The sequence below is a fragment of the Schistocerca piceifrons genome, chromosome 1, assembly GCF_021461385.2.
Source record: "Schistocerca piceifrons isolate TAMUIC-IGC-003096 chromosome 1, iqSchPice1.1, whole genome shotgun sequence".
Lineage (NCBI taxonomy): Eukaryota > Metazoa > Arthropoda > Insecta > Orthoptera > Acrididae > Schistocerca > Schistocerca piceifrons.
This window is the reverse complement of record NC_060138.1, coordinates 627,764,313-627,776,787: the sequence shown is the minus strand read 5'-3', so window position 1 is coordinate 627,776,787 and position 12,475 is coordinate 627,764,313. Positions and strand designations below refer to the sequence as shown.

General features: G+C 39.5%; 1 protein-coding gene across 1 annotated transcript in view; it reads left to right on the top strand.

Moving 5' to 3' along the window:
• LOC124788204 (calpain-A-like) overlaps positions 1-9,351 on the top strand; it is a 241,550-nt gene extending 232,199 nt beyond the window's left edge. Inside the window, exon 15 of the mRNA XM_047255384.1 lies at positions 8,977-9,351. Coding sequence (XP_047111340.1) covers positions 8,977-9,062 — 86 coding nt within the window. The 3' untranslated portion in view covers positions 9,063-9,351. The remainder of the gene's footprint in view (positions 1-8,976) is intronic.
• Positions 9,352-12,475: the final 3,124 nt, after the last annotated feature.

The window sequence follows — 12,475 nt, the reverse complement described above, 5'->3', positions numbered from 1 at the left end:
AACATTGTTCTCCCTGGCGAACTTGTGAGCCCTTCCGCTTATCTCCCTCAGTCTGACTTACCTCCCTTTGTGGACCGCGTCAGATGCCACTTTATCAACCTCCATATCCCTCTGCCCACCAGCCATTCCCACCCTAAGGTTCACGTCTCAAAATCTCTGGACAATTGCGAGTACATCATGCTCCGAGATGACACTGTACATGCTCCCCTCCAACCTCCATATACTGGCCTGCACCGAGTTCTCCGGCGCTCAGCCAACACCTATGACATTCAGATAAAACATTCAGCTGTTACAGTCTCTCTCAACAGACTTAAGCCTGCTCATGTCGAGCCTTCTTCTACCCCCCTTCAGGCCACGACCACGCCACTCGCTGTTGTGGCTTACGACCCTCTGACCACTCCCTCCACGTCGGACTTACACACTCGATCGAGTGACTTCCAGCGCCAATTGTTGAACTCTCCTCCAATTTCGCCCTCTACGCCAGTCTCACACACTCTGTCAAGTGACTTCCAGCTCCAATCATCGAGCTCTCCTCTGACCTCGCCCTCTACTCCAGTCTCACGCACTCTGTCGAGTAACCACATGCTCCCCACGTCGAGCTTACCTACGATCAAGCCCTCACCGCCGGGCCCTTCGCCGGTCCCTTCGACCTCCGACCTCTCTACCATCGCCTGCCTCGCCCTGTTGAGGTTTCTCACGCCCCCCCCCATCTTGAATGTGCCCTCGCTCGAGGTGTTTGTGCCTGTCTCCCTGGACATAATCCATGACATCTCAATAATACTGTGCGATTATACACTGTTTCTCATGTGTTTCTCTTTGTCCAGTGCTCATGACACAACCTCCACCATTCCCTGCCAGCTGGTGAAATGTGTTCCCCTCCCCCCTGGACATGGTTCGTGTATTCGCCATGTCCACTGGAGACATTGTCATCGTCGCTCTGTTCCACTCACAAACCACTGGCCTACCTGTTGCCACACGACCAGCATGCCCAGTATGATGCCCGGCTCGCTTCAACGACTTCGAGGTTTGGTGGCTGAACCTTCCTTCACAACATTTACCCGCACAGCTCCCCGACGTCACTGTCGAGCTGACCATGGTCCAGTTCCCGCGGACCACCCCTGCCGACAGTATAGTAGTCACCCCCCCCCCCCCCTCCCCCCGGCCTCTCACGAGTACTCTGTCGTACAGTGGGGGGGACTCTAAGCATTATCTTTGGCTGTTCCACCATGTTTAGTTCAGTTCTTTGTGATCCTTGTATGTGTTAAGGTTAATAAATGAACTATTGTTAAATGGGTGCCATTATTGGTGCAACCAACCTGGTAATCCTCCTCAACCCAAATGCAATGAGTAACCAATGGTTTCCTTCCTACCATGAAAGTATGTCAAACAGTTGTAAATATATTATCTGCACACAGCTTCTGTTCCATCTTTTATCAATTTCACATGCATCAACCAAGACATTTTACACATTTTGTTACAAAACGTAATGCTTATGCGCTGCGCCATTACCATATTACCAAGTCTTTACACTCAATATGTCAGACTATCAGCAACAAATGGACCAGCTTCACTTTAGTGTGTTGGATTCTAGATGGCACCTGTCAACATCTTCAATGCATACACAACCTCCAAGAGGAATCACTACTCTTTTATGAGTACCTGCGTAACAAACACGAGGCACCAAGCCATTGCAGTACCTCTTCCTTTCCTGTGCTGTTATCTTTATTTCTCACTACATCTTCCCTCAGACTGGTCTGTACAACAGCTTTATTGCTGACAGTGTAACTATTCTATAGAACACTGATTATAGTTTTTCTGCACTTCTTTTCCCAAATGTTATTTTATAATACTCAATTCAGTCAACTTTTTTTTTAAATGTTAAGACCCCCCTCCCAAATCTGAGTTTGACCACAACTTTTAAAAAAAAAAATAATTTATAGAAATGTGGTCTGTGTGGGGAAGATCGCTCAGTACCCAGCATTGTAGGCGCTCCATGTGGACAGTTGTTGGTTACCTTCATGGTGGTAGCCCCCTGATTATGTAGGGATCACACTTCTGATGCCCGAGCTGTTACCTCCCTCTGCATGCCAAGGAGCAAGTGCCTGTCCTTTTAGGAGCACTGGGACTCCATGCAGTGGCCATCAAGCTAGGAGGCTTTTGCTCAGATTGGGTGGCACCCATGGGGAGTGCCTTCAAACCAAGTAGGCGGCATCAGGTGGTTATCATGTGCAGTGAAAAGATCTAAGTTACAAGCTGGTGGCCATAATGCTCTGGTAGTCTCTATAAATAAGCAAAATCAAGCGAACTGCAGAAACTTACTCCCATTAGTTCGTGGTTTTCACCTGGACTGATGAAAAATCCTTTCTTACTACTAAACCTATTTCTTTGTCGATAATATCAAAAACGTCTTTGAAGAAATCTCTTCACTTAGTAAGCTATGAAGTGGTTCCGTGTTAATTAAAACAGTGACTCATACCCTGTCTCAAGCATCACTCTCTTGCAAGGAACTTAGTGTCTTGTCGTACCTTTCACCATAGCACTCCATTAGAGCTTGAATATGGTACGCAATTTAATTTTTCACCATTGCACCCGTTAGAGCCCGAACATGGTATAGCATTTAATTTTTATTGGGACTTAACACTGCAGACAGATGAAGAATTACACAAAATCTTGGAGGAATGAGTGGTATACTTCATACACCGTGTACTAATGGCCCCACCAGACAGCAAAGTTGACACCAGTGCATTCATCCTCATTTCTGAGGGGTATTCACCTCCTGAAAAAGTTAATAAAATGAAATGCTGTTGTGATGTGAGCTGTATTTTCCATCCCTAATGCACTGTTTTAATGCTAATGCTTTGAGCATATGTCTTCAACTGTGGAGACCGAGATTTGCCGCATCATGAAAACTTCCCATGTGAGCAACCACCACCCTGTGTCAGTTGTGAAGTCATCCAACCTACCATCCTGAAATCTGCATAGTATGTTACTTTAATTAAGGAATATAAAATCCAAGGAATTCAGGTCTCCAGTCACCTTTCATATTTTGAAGCCAGAAAAAGTACAAATGCTTATATCCCGTTTCACTGTTATCAAATTTTGCCACTACCATAACTGGGTGAATGGCTGAACCCCAACCCTGCATTTCCTCAGTGTTGATCTCTGGTAGCCAGCAAGTAAATTAGCGAATGGATGAGATAGTATCCTCCTTATTGTGCTTCCTACAGCACCATCTTTTCCCCCACACCCATCTAGTTGTTAAGGAGAAAAAGAAGGGCTATGTCTCCTGGGGAACTATGTCTCTTGGTCCCTGCTGTGGGCCAAGCTGCTAGCCTACCGAGCTGCTAAAGATCAACAATTGCTCTAGGCTGCCTTCTTCATGGTGGGTATTTCTAATGATGTATTGGTTCTTGTTGAACGCATAATGGCCCACACTGCAACAGTGTCACCATCCTCTTTTTACATGACTACCTTCCAACCATATAAAAAAAAAAGTTGAAGAAATCTGCCAATCCTTTACTCTCTGTAACCTTGAAATATATAATGAATCTTTCACTGACTAGGAACTACTTCAGGCTCTTGACTCATCTCATAAAACCAAAGGCCCTGATTTAATTCATAGGCAGGTGCTCCACCATCTGAATGTGACTCACAGACTCCATCTTTAAAGAGTCTTTAGCCATACCTGGCCAGAAGGTGTTTTCCCTTTGCAATGGAGAGTGAGTGTTATTAATGCAGTCCTTAAGCCAGGCAAAAAAACAAGTCAGTTGACGGAAGCCAACCTATTAGCTTCATTAACTTGCTTGGCAAACTGTTTGACAGGATGGTAGCCTGATGATTCTGTTGGTTTCTCAAATCATGTGGTCCTTTGGCTCCCTATCAGTGAGGTTTCTGGGAGGTGCAACATATAACTGATCACATGGTTAAGTTGAAAACCGCAGTCCAATAGGCCTTTTCTAAATCTACAGTGTCACATTGCAGTCTTTTTGGTCTACATAAGGCATACTCTAATGTGACAAAAGTCATGGGGTACCTCCTAATATCGTGTTGGACCTCCTTTTGCCTAGTGTAGTGCAGCAACTCACATGGCATGGACTCAGCAAGTTGTTGGAAGTCCCCTGCAGAAATACTGGGCCACGTTGCGTCTAAAGCTGTCCACAATTACGAAAATGTTGCCAGTGCAGGATTTTGTGCATGAATTGACCTATTGATCATGTCCCTTAAATGCTCAATGGGATTCTTGTCGGGTGAGCTGGGTAGCCAAACCATTAGCTCAAATTGTCCAGAATGTTCTTCAAACAAGTCGCAAGCAACTGTGGCTTGGTGAACATGGTGCATCATCAGCCATAAAGATTCCATCATTGCTGGGAACATGAAGTCCATGAGTGGCTGTAAATGGTCTCCCAGGAGCCAAACCTAAGCATTTCCAATCAATTATTGGTTCAGTTTGACCAGAGGACCTGGTCCATTTCATGTAAACTCAGCCCGCAGCATTATGGAGCTTGCACAATGCATTGTTGACAACTTGGGACTTTGGCTTCATGGGATCTGCTCCACACTCGAACCCTACCATCAACTTTTACCAACTGAAAACAGGACTCATCTGTTCAGGCCGCAGTTTTCCAGCTCTCAAGGGTCCAACCGATATGGTCATGAGCTCAGGAGAAGTGCTGCGTGCGTTGTCATACCGTTAGCAAAGTCATTCATGTCGGTCATCTGCTGCCATAGTCCATTAATGCCAAATTTCACTGAACTGTCCTAACAGGTACATTTGACATACATCCTACATTAATTTCTGCAGTTATTTCATGCAGTGTTGCTTGTCTGTCAACACTGACAACTCTATGCAAATGCCGCTTCTCTCAATCATTAAGTGTAGGCTGTCAGCCACTGTGTTGCCCATGGTGAGAGGTAACGCCTGAAATGTGATATTCTCAGCACATTTTTAACACTGTAGATTGCAGAATATTGAGTTCCCTAATGATTTCCGAAATGGAATGTCCCATGTGCAGTTTCAGTTATCATTATCAAAGTTTGTTAATTTCCATTGTGTGGCAATAATCACTTCGAAAACCTTTTCACACTACTCACCTGAGTACAAATGACAGCTCTGCCAATGCATTGTCCTTTTACACCTTGAGTATGCAATACTACCGCCATCTGTACAAGTGCGTATCACTATCTTGTGACTTTTGTCATCTCAGTGTACACCTCCACTTGATGTCTTTAAATTTTACATACCCTCCATGACTGGGGCTCTCAGTGTTCACCAATTACTTTTTATACATCTCACTGTTCCAGTTTAGAGGTCAGCATCACACAGGTGCATGAGAATGGCAACCCTAAAGAGTTCATGCTGAGTCTTAACACTCTTCTTTGTCACCATCAATGGGCTAGCAGTCTCCATCAGACCGGTGTGCTGTCTGTTGTGACTTATGTGTTTGATGTAGGTCACAGTCTACAACCTCATCATCGCCCTCTCCATGTTTTAGTGTTGTCTGTCCCACTGTAGTTCCTTACATTTTCAGCTTTCTCCGTTTTGCTGTTACATTTTTCCTCTCCACACAGCTACAAGCAATTGTTTATACCGTTACTGTCTTGGATCGCTGCAGTTGTGCCATAGGGACCCTTATCTACTCTCTGGCATGCTGTCCAGCTCAACATTTCTCTCAATGGCTTGGTTTTACCACTCCTACATACTATCACAGTTTAATCAGATTTCTGGCTGAGGTCATTAATTTCAGATGGGGGAACTGATGACTTTGCATTTTAGTCCCTTAACCTCACCCTCCCAACCACCCAGTGAACCAACCAACCATGCATTCGCACTAATTATTAACATGTAGCGTATATACATGTTACTGAACTCATTAGATGTAATTTTCATGTAGGTGCATTCCATGAGTTTTTGAAGTCATACATTATCAAGGAGACCTAAGTGCATTATGTAAGTGTTGTAATGATAGAATAGGATTATTCTCCGCTACTGGCAGGCATTAGTTATTCACATTGTACTTCTCATCTATTTCACTACAGTTTTTTTGTGTTACACTGGATAGTAAGCAACATGTGTAAGTGGTGATCAGCAGCTCACTCAAATCACTGAAATCACAAAAAAAATATGACAGCTCACAGAAAACATTAGACTTTAGACATTTTTGTATGATAAAATGCATTTGAGAATGGGAATAATTTCCTTAAACATAATGTATGGTTTTTAAATAAAAATTTTATCTAGTTGCAGCAAGTGCTTTTAGAGTTAATTATTAATCAGTTTTGAGTTTTTTAATTAAAGTAATTTTATACTTACAATAAACTGTAGTGTGAAACCTCACCTTCTGGACTCAAATATGCCTGAATAATGGAGCAAAATTAATAAACACTATTCATCTTCCCTCCACAAACCAAGGGTGTTGAATTTTTCACATTAATCTACCAGCTGAAAAGGGCCCACTTCACTTCATCTTTATTTTAATTCTTTTTCTGAGAACATTCGAGATCACTCAAGAACGTGATAAATATGAACAGTCTAGCCAGTCTTCGCCTCTTTGGCTCTCGATTTCCGACAGCTTCAATGACTTCTCATAAGAAGTCCAGTGAAGTGGTGGTCTCTTTTTGACAACCGTATCTTCAAATCCATCTTGCAGTTGGAAACCAAAACCTTCGTCACAGATGGGTGATGGAGGGCTACATATTATATAACCCCCATTGAGCTTCAGAGCTGAACTGGTCTTGATTTTGATTACATAAATAATGGTGGTTTTAGGTTTTATGGTTATTCAGATGAGTTGTTTCAATTGCAGGCAAATAAAAAGGAGACAACTAGTCAGCTGAATACCCGTAAGTCTTCCATTAATAAGTCACACAGAGACAACTTGAGGGATCGCATCATTTGATTATATACATATTTTCATCATGATACCTCACCAATTCAGCACAGTTCATTCATTATTACAAGAGTAATAACAAATATTAACAACACTGGCATTTGTTCTCTCATACAAGAGGAGTACTTCCAGTCTGAATGTGATGAATCTGATATTTTTCTACTCTATGTACCAAATCATGTCATTATTCATTCAGAGAATTTGAACATCAGCTAAAAAGAACCATATTGTATAACTGGCAAATTAGTAGTCACTCTTGAAACTGTTTGCATGTTCACATAATTCCCAGATTAAGGTATTAGATGCTGTAACTTTGTAACTTATGGAGACATTACATTGGTTCAATGGATCTACTTAATTGCTTACATTTTTTTTAAACAAATGAAAATTGTTAGTTTAAATAAGTTTGAAGTGGCAGACATCAACATACATTGATAACCAGCTGATTTGTTTGTCAAAGTTGTCACGCGCTGGCCACCAGGAGCACTGTGATTACATTCCTTTTGTTGTAGCACAACACTATTACTGTTTGGTTCTGACAAAAACCTCGCTTAGTTACCGACCAAGCTGGTTTGATATACCTACCTTGTAATGATTGTACCTGTCTCGTTTCAGTACATGTTTGGATTGTTGCACATGTGCAACAGTAATCTGGTTTATTCTAAAATAAATGTTGTTCATGGTGTTCCAGAATTAATATTTCATACCTATACTCAGCTGAGTTGCAAGTGCTTCATATTCAGTTCAGTAGTCTATCAACTAGTCTTGCGGCAAATACTTTATTAAGCAGTAGTGATTAACAAAGTGTTCATTTACACTAAGATCCTTTCCAAGATTTAGTTCTTTGAATGTTCAAGAATTGTGTGGTTTTTCTTTCTTGTTTTCATAAATATTCATAATTTGTTTCAATGATAAAGAAATATGGACAGACAGTTATTCTAATTCAAAATTATTCATAGTGCCTCGTATGGGGCTACTTCTTGCTGAAGTGTTCACTCAGTTTTCCCAAAATTTCTTCATAATGTGGTTGTTTAGCTGTTCCACTATTGGCACCTATTTTGTTATAATGGTGATCCACTCATCAAAGGTGAGCAGCAATATGCTATGAAAACAGTTCCTCAATAATGTAAGCAGTCTTGTTTTCTCCATGTCAGGCCTTATAATACCAACAGTGCAAAAACTAAGACTCTATCCTCTAGGGAAATCAAGCAGGTCATGCAAGAAAGGCAAGGAAGACTATGGTTTACTCTGTCATCAATGAAAATCTAATTGTAGATGGAGTAGAATCTTGGTTTGAAGAAGACTGATGCAGGAAATCAGCTGCTGCCCTTTTCAAACAAGTTATTCTAGCTTTTGCCTTAAGTGTTTTATCTAAACCATGAAAAACCTAAGTCTAGAAGGGCAGATGGGGATTTGAACCCCACTGTTCCCTAATGTAAGTCCAGTGCTATATTCAGTGCTCTGCCTCGCTTGATGTGAACATTGAAAATCAAGTATAAAGCTCTCAAAAAAGGCAACATTCCATAATCTCTAGAAAAGTAATATTTGATAAACGATCAAACAAGCATTAGTAAATCTGGTTTATTAAGGGCATGAAGCATCAAACTAATAATTTTCATCATTTGGAGAAATACTATCATACGACTAACATAACAGACTGAAAGACAACATTGCACATATGTAATCATAACAAACATGTGTAAATATGAAGAAGTAAGAGTATGATTACTTTCATGTCATGTATGTAACAGAAACCTTGTACAGTGATACTGTGCAACCTTATTCTTAAATGCTGTGTACTGCAGTACAGTGGCAAAAATTAAATTAATTTGTCTTGGAAAACACACCCAATAGATGATAATAAATACTTGTTGTGAGTATTGAAAAGCCCCAAAATTAAACGTAAGAAATGATTCTGAATTATTACAAGCAAATAGTAAATAAAGTCACAATTTTTATAGTGCTCACTGATAATATTTCAAAACAGAGACTGACTGCAGCTACAAATGAAGTCAAATCCAAGAACATATTTTAATAGTCTTATCTGTTCAGTATATCTTATTAATTTAGATGAATTACTGTTTTACAGATATTTTTCATAAAAGAGATCCAGAAGGTACACGCAATGCAAGTTTCAGCATTGATGAATGGATTGAGACCACACTCTATTCTTGAAGATTATCGTCCACTGGTTATGCCGCCTGTACTTCCAGCATGCTATGTGGAACAAAAGACTGCAGTGGAAGAGCATGAAAGGCAAACTGAGAAACTGGACAGAGATAGAATAAACTTATCATATAATTTCTTTCCATCTGGTTCTTGAGTACAAAAGAACACAATCGTACATACAAAATAAGACTGTACATACTTAACGTGACCGTATAATTCTTTTAAATGTATATTTTTGTATTTAATATGTGTAAATATTGCAATTGTTCTACAATACAAATTCAAATCTTTTTTCTAATAAAATGTGTTTTTTAATAATCTGCCATGTATGTGTTTATACAAGCCTTCTGTCTCAGTAGTCACAGAACAACTTTATCTGAACACACAGAATTCAATAGATAAAGAGAATGATAAACAGCTGATGCAGATACTTGATCTGTACAAACAGACAATACATCTTGAATGTCTATCATGAGATAATTCTCTGCTTTTTAATCAAGTAAGTCAAAGTAGTTTATAACTTATATCCTGCTTCATATTTCTTTCTTCTGTGTATATTTTGTGGCAATCATTTTTCTCCAGTTGAATTTCATGACACTTTTTGGTAATGAATTCATGCTTATGGAATTTGTCATTGTGCAGTGAGTGATCTGTACAGAATAGAAAACTTTGAAAATGCAATTTCAGTATAACAAATATAGATAAAACATGTTTTACTTGCTTAAAATGCAGTAGAAAGTCAACAGTTTTGTATAGGAAAATCAGAGTTTTAAAATTAGTTGTAACTACATATTCAAAAATAATGGGATCTGTGCAAAAGATTCCTCTGTTTCTCACAAATCCTCTGTTTCTCACAAATTTCACTATTAATAAGAGACTTTTAAAAAAGTGGGCTAAGCATCAGTCAGTGGCTGTTCACTTGTTAACACACACTGGTGGCACTCTTATAGTTACACATCAACAAGTTAGGTGTCACTGTGTGAAATTCATAAATAAGACAGTGGAAACTCTGGGTTGGAATATCAACAATATAAGGAAAAATATAGATTGATACTCACTGTAAAGATGACATGCTGAGTTGCTGACATGCGTACCAAAAAGACTATTACATATTTAGCTTTCAGTCAAAGCCTTCTTCAGAAAAGGAAACACACACATTCACTCACATAAGCAAGCACACCTCATGCACACGACTGCTATCTCCGGCAGCTTGGGCCAGTCTGGAGATGGCCATTGTGTGTGTATGACATGTTTGGTTGTGTGAATGAATGTGTAAGTGTTTCCTTTTCTGAAGAACGCTTTGGCCAAAAGTTAAATGAGTAACAATAGGCCTTTTGTTGTGTCTGTCTGCAATGCAATGTGCCACATTTACAGTGAGTAGCAATCTATCATCGTTTTATATTGGTGAACACATAAATAATATCTGTAATGTCATAGTTTTAGGTTCAGTGCCAGATATGTATTTTATTTTCTGAACTTGCATGTCTAAAAAAGTCCTCTTTAGCTATTTTTCCATATTCGGCTTGCTTCTATATTGGCAGTTTCCAATAACTAGAATCATCACCTATAATTTACATCAATGTACACTCAGTATGTCTAAATCATTGACATTTGGTAATAAACTGAGATGAGATATAAGCAACTTTGTTGTGAGTGTTTCCAGTGTAGAATGTGAAGTCAAAGAATGTCTTCAACATCAGAGTAAGTTTTGTATTCCTGTTCTGTTCACCAGAGGAATCAGACCAAAGACTTTTTCCATGATATGCCTTTCGAGACTGGAACCCACATCTTGAATTTAACCCCATTTTTCTATTCACAGATATAATTTTTTTCAACCCCAATAGCAAAATCCACAGTTAAACAGCTACATCCTGCATGACTATTCTGCAATTCACATTTAAGTGCTTAGCAAAGCGTTCATCAAATCACTTTCAGACTATTTCTCTACCATCCCATTCTTGAAAAGCATGTCAGAAAAACAAACACCTAAATCTTTTAAGTAGAAGCTCTGATTTATTTTATTATGATGGTCATGTCTCTCTTTGTAGGTTGAGTCAACAAAATATTTTCAGATGCATCACAATGAAAAATGCCTTTGTTCTAATGACTGTCACCCCAACTTGCATATCATATCTGTGACACTCTCTCCCCTATTTCATGATAAAACAAAATGAACTACCCTTCTTCGAACTTTTTCGATGTCGTCTCCCCTTCCATCTACCCTAACTGGTAAGGACCTCATACCATGCAGTAGTACTCCAAAAGAGGATGGACAAGCATAGTATAGGCAGACGGTTTAGTTGATTTGTTGCATTGTGTAAGTGTTCTGCCAATAAAATACAGCTTTTGGTCTGTAATCCCCATAATATTTTCTATGTGATGGTTCCAACTTATGTTGTTCATAATTGTCATCCCTAGGCATTCAGTTCAATCAAAAACTTTTAATTTGTGTGATTTATTATGCAACCAAACTTTAAGAGATTCCATTTCGTATTCATGTGGAAGGCCTCACACTTTTTATCATTTAGAGTCAATTGCCATTTATTTGGAACATACAGACATCTTGGCTAAATCATTTTGCACTTGTTTTTGATCTTTTGATGATTTTAGTAGATGGCAGATGACAGCATCATCTGCAAACAATCTAAAAGGGCTGCTCAGATTGTCTCCTAAATCATTTATTTAGATTAGAAACAGCAGAGGATCTATAACATTTACTTGGGGAATGCCAGATATCACTTGATGACTTTCCCTCCATTACTGAAAACTATGACCTTTCTGACAAGATGATCTGAACACAGTTATACAACTGTGATGATACTCCATAAGCATGCAATTTCATTAGGAGATGTATGTGAGGAATCGCATAAAAAGCCTTCTGGAAAGATGTAAGCCATGTTTGCTTGAATGTATACATGTATGTTTTGTAATTCAGAAGAAGTCCTTCTGGCCAAAAGCTTTTTTGTTTAGTAGTCTTTGTTGTGCCTGTCTGCAACTCAAAATCTCTGCTATATTATGAGTTGCAATCTATCCTTTTCATAATACTGTATTTAGTGACTTCACTTTACTAGTGCTGTCATTGGTAACATTGCCATTACCATCACACAGTGAAAGTATTGATTGCATCTTGATGCTGGTGTAACTTACATACTGTCAGATTGTCTTTGGATTGTCTACCAAATTTCAAGACAGAGTTTTATTGTGGAAACAGTTAAAAGCATCTCAGACTGAAAAGGGCTAAACTTTTACAAGTTTTCAGAGTCAGTGGCTCCTTCTTCTGGCAGAAGAGTTGAAGGGGAAGGAAGAGGGGAAAGGACTGGAGAGGTTTAGGGAGAGGGGTATAGTTCAGAAAAGTCATCCAGAACCACGGGTCAGGGGAGACTTACCAGATGGGGTGACAAGGAAACTCTTTCCTTCAG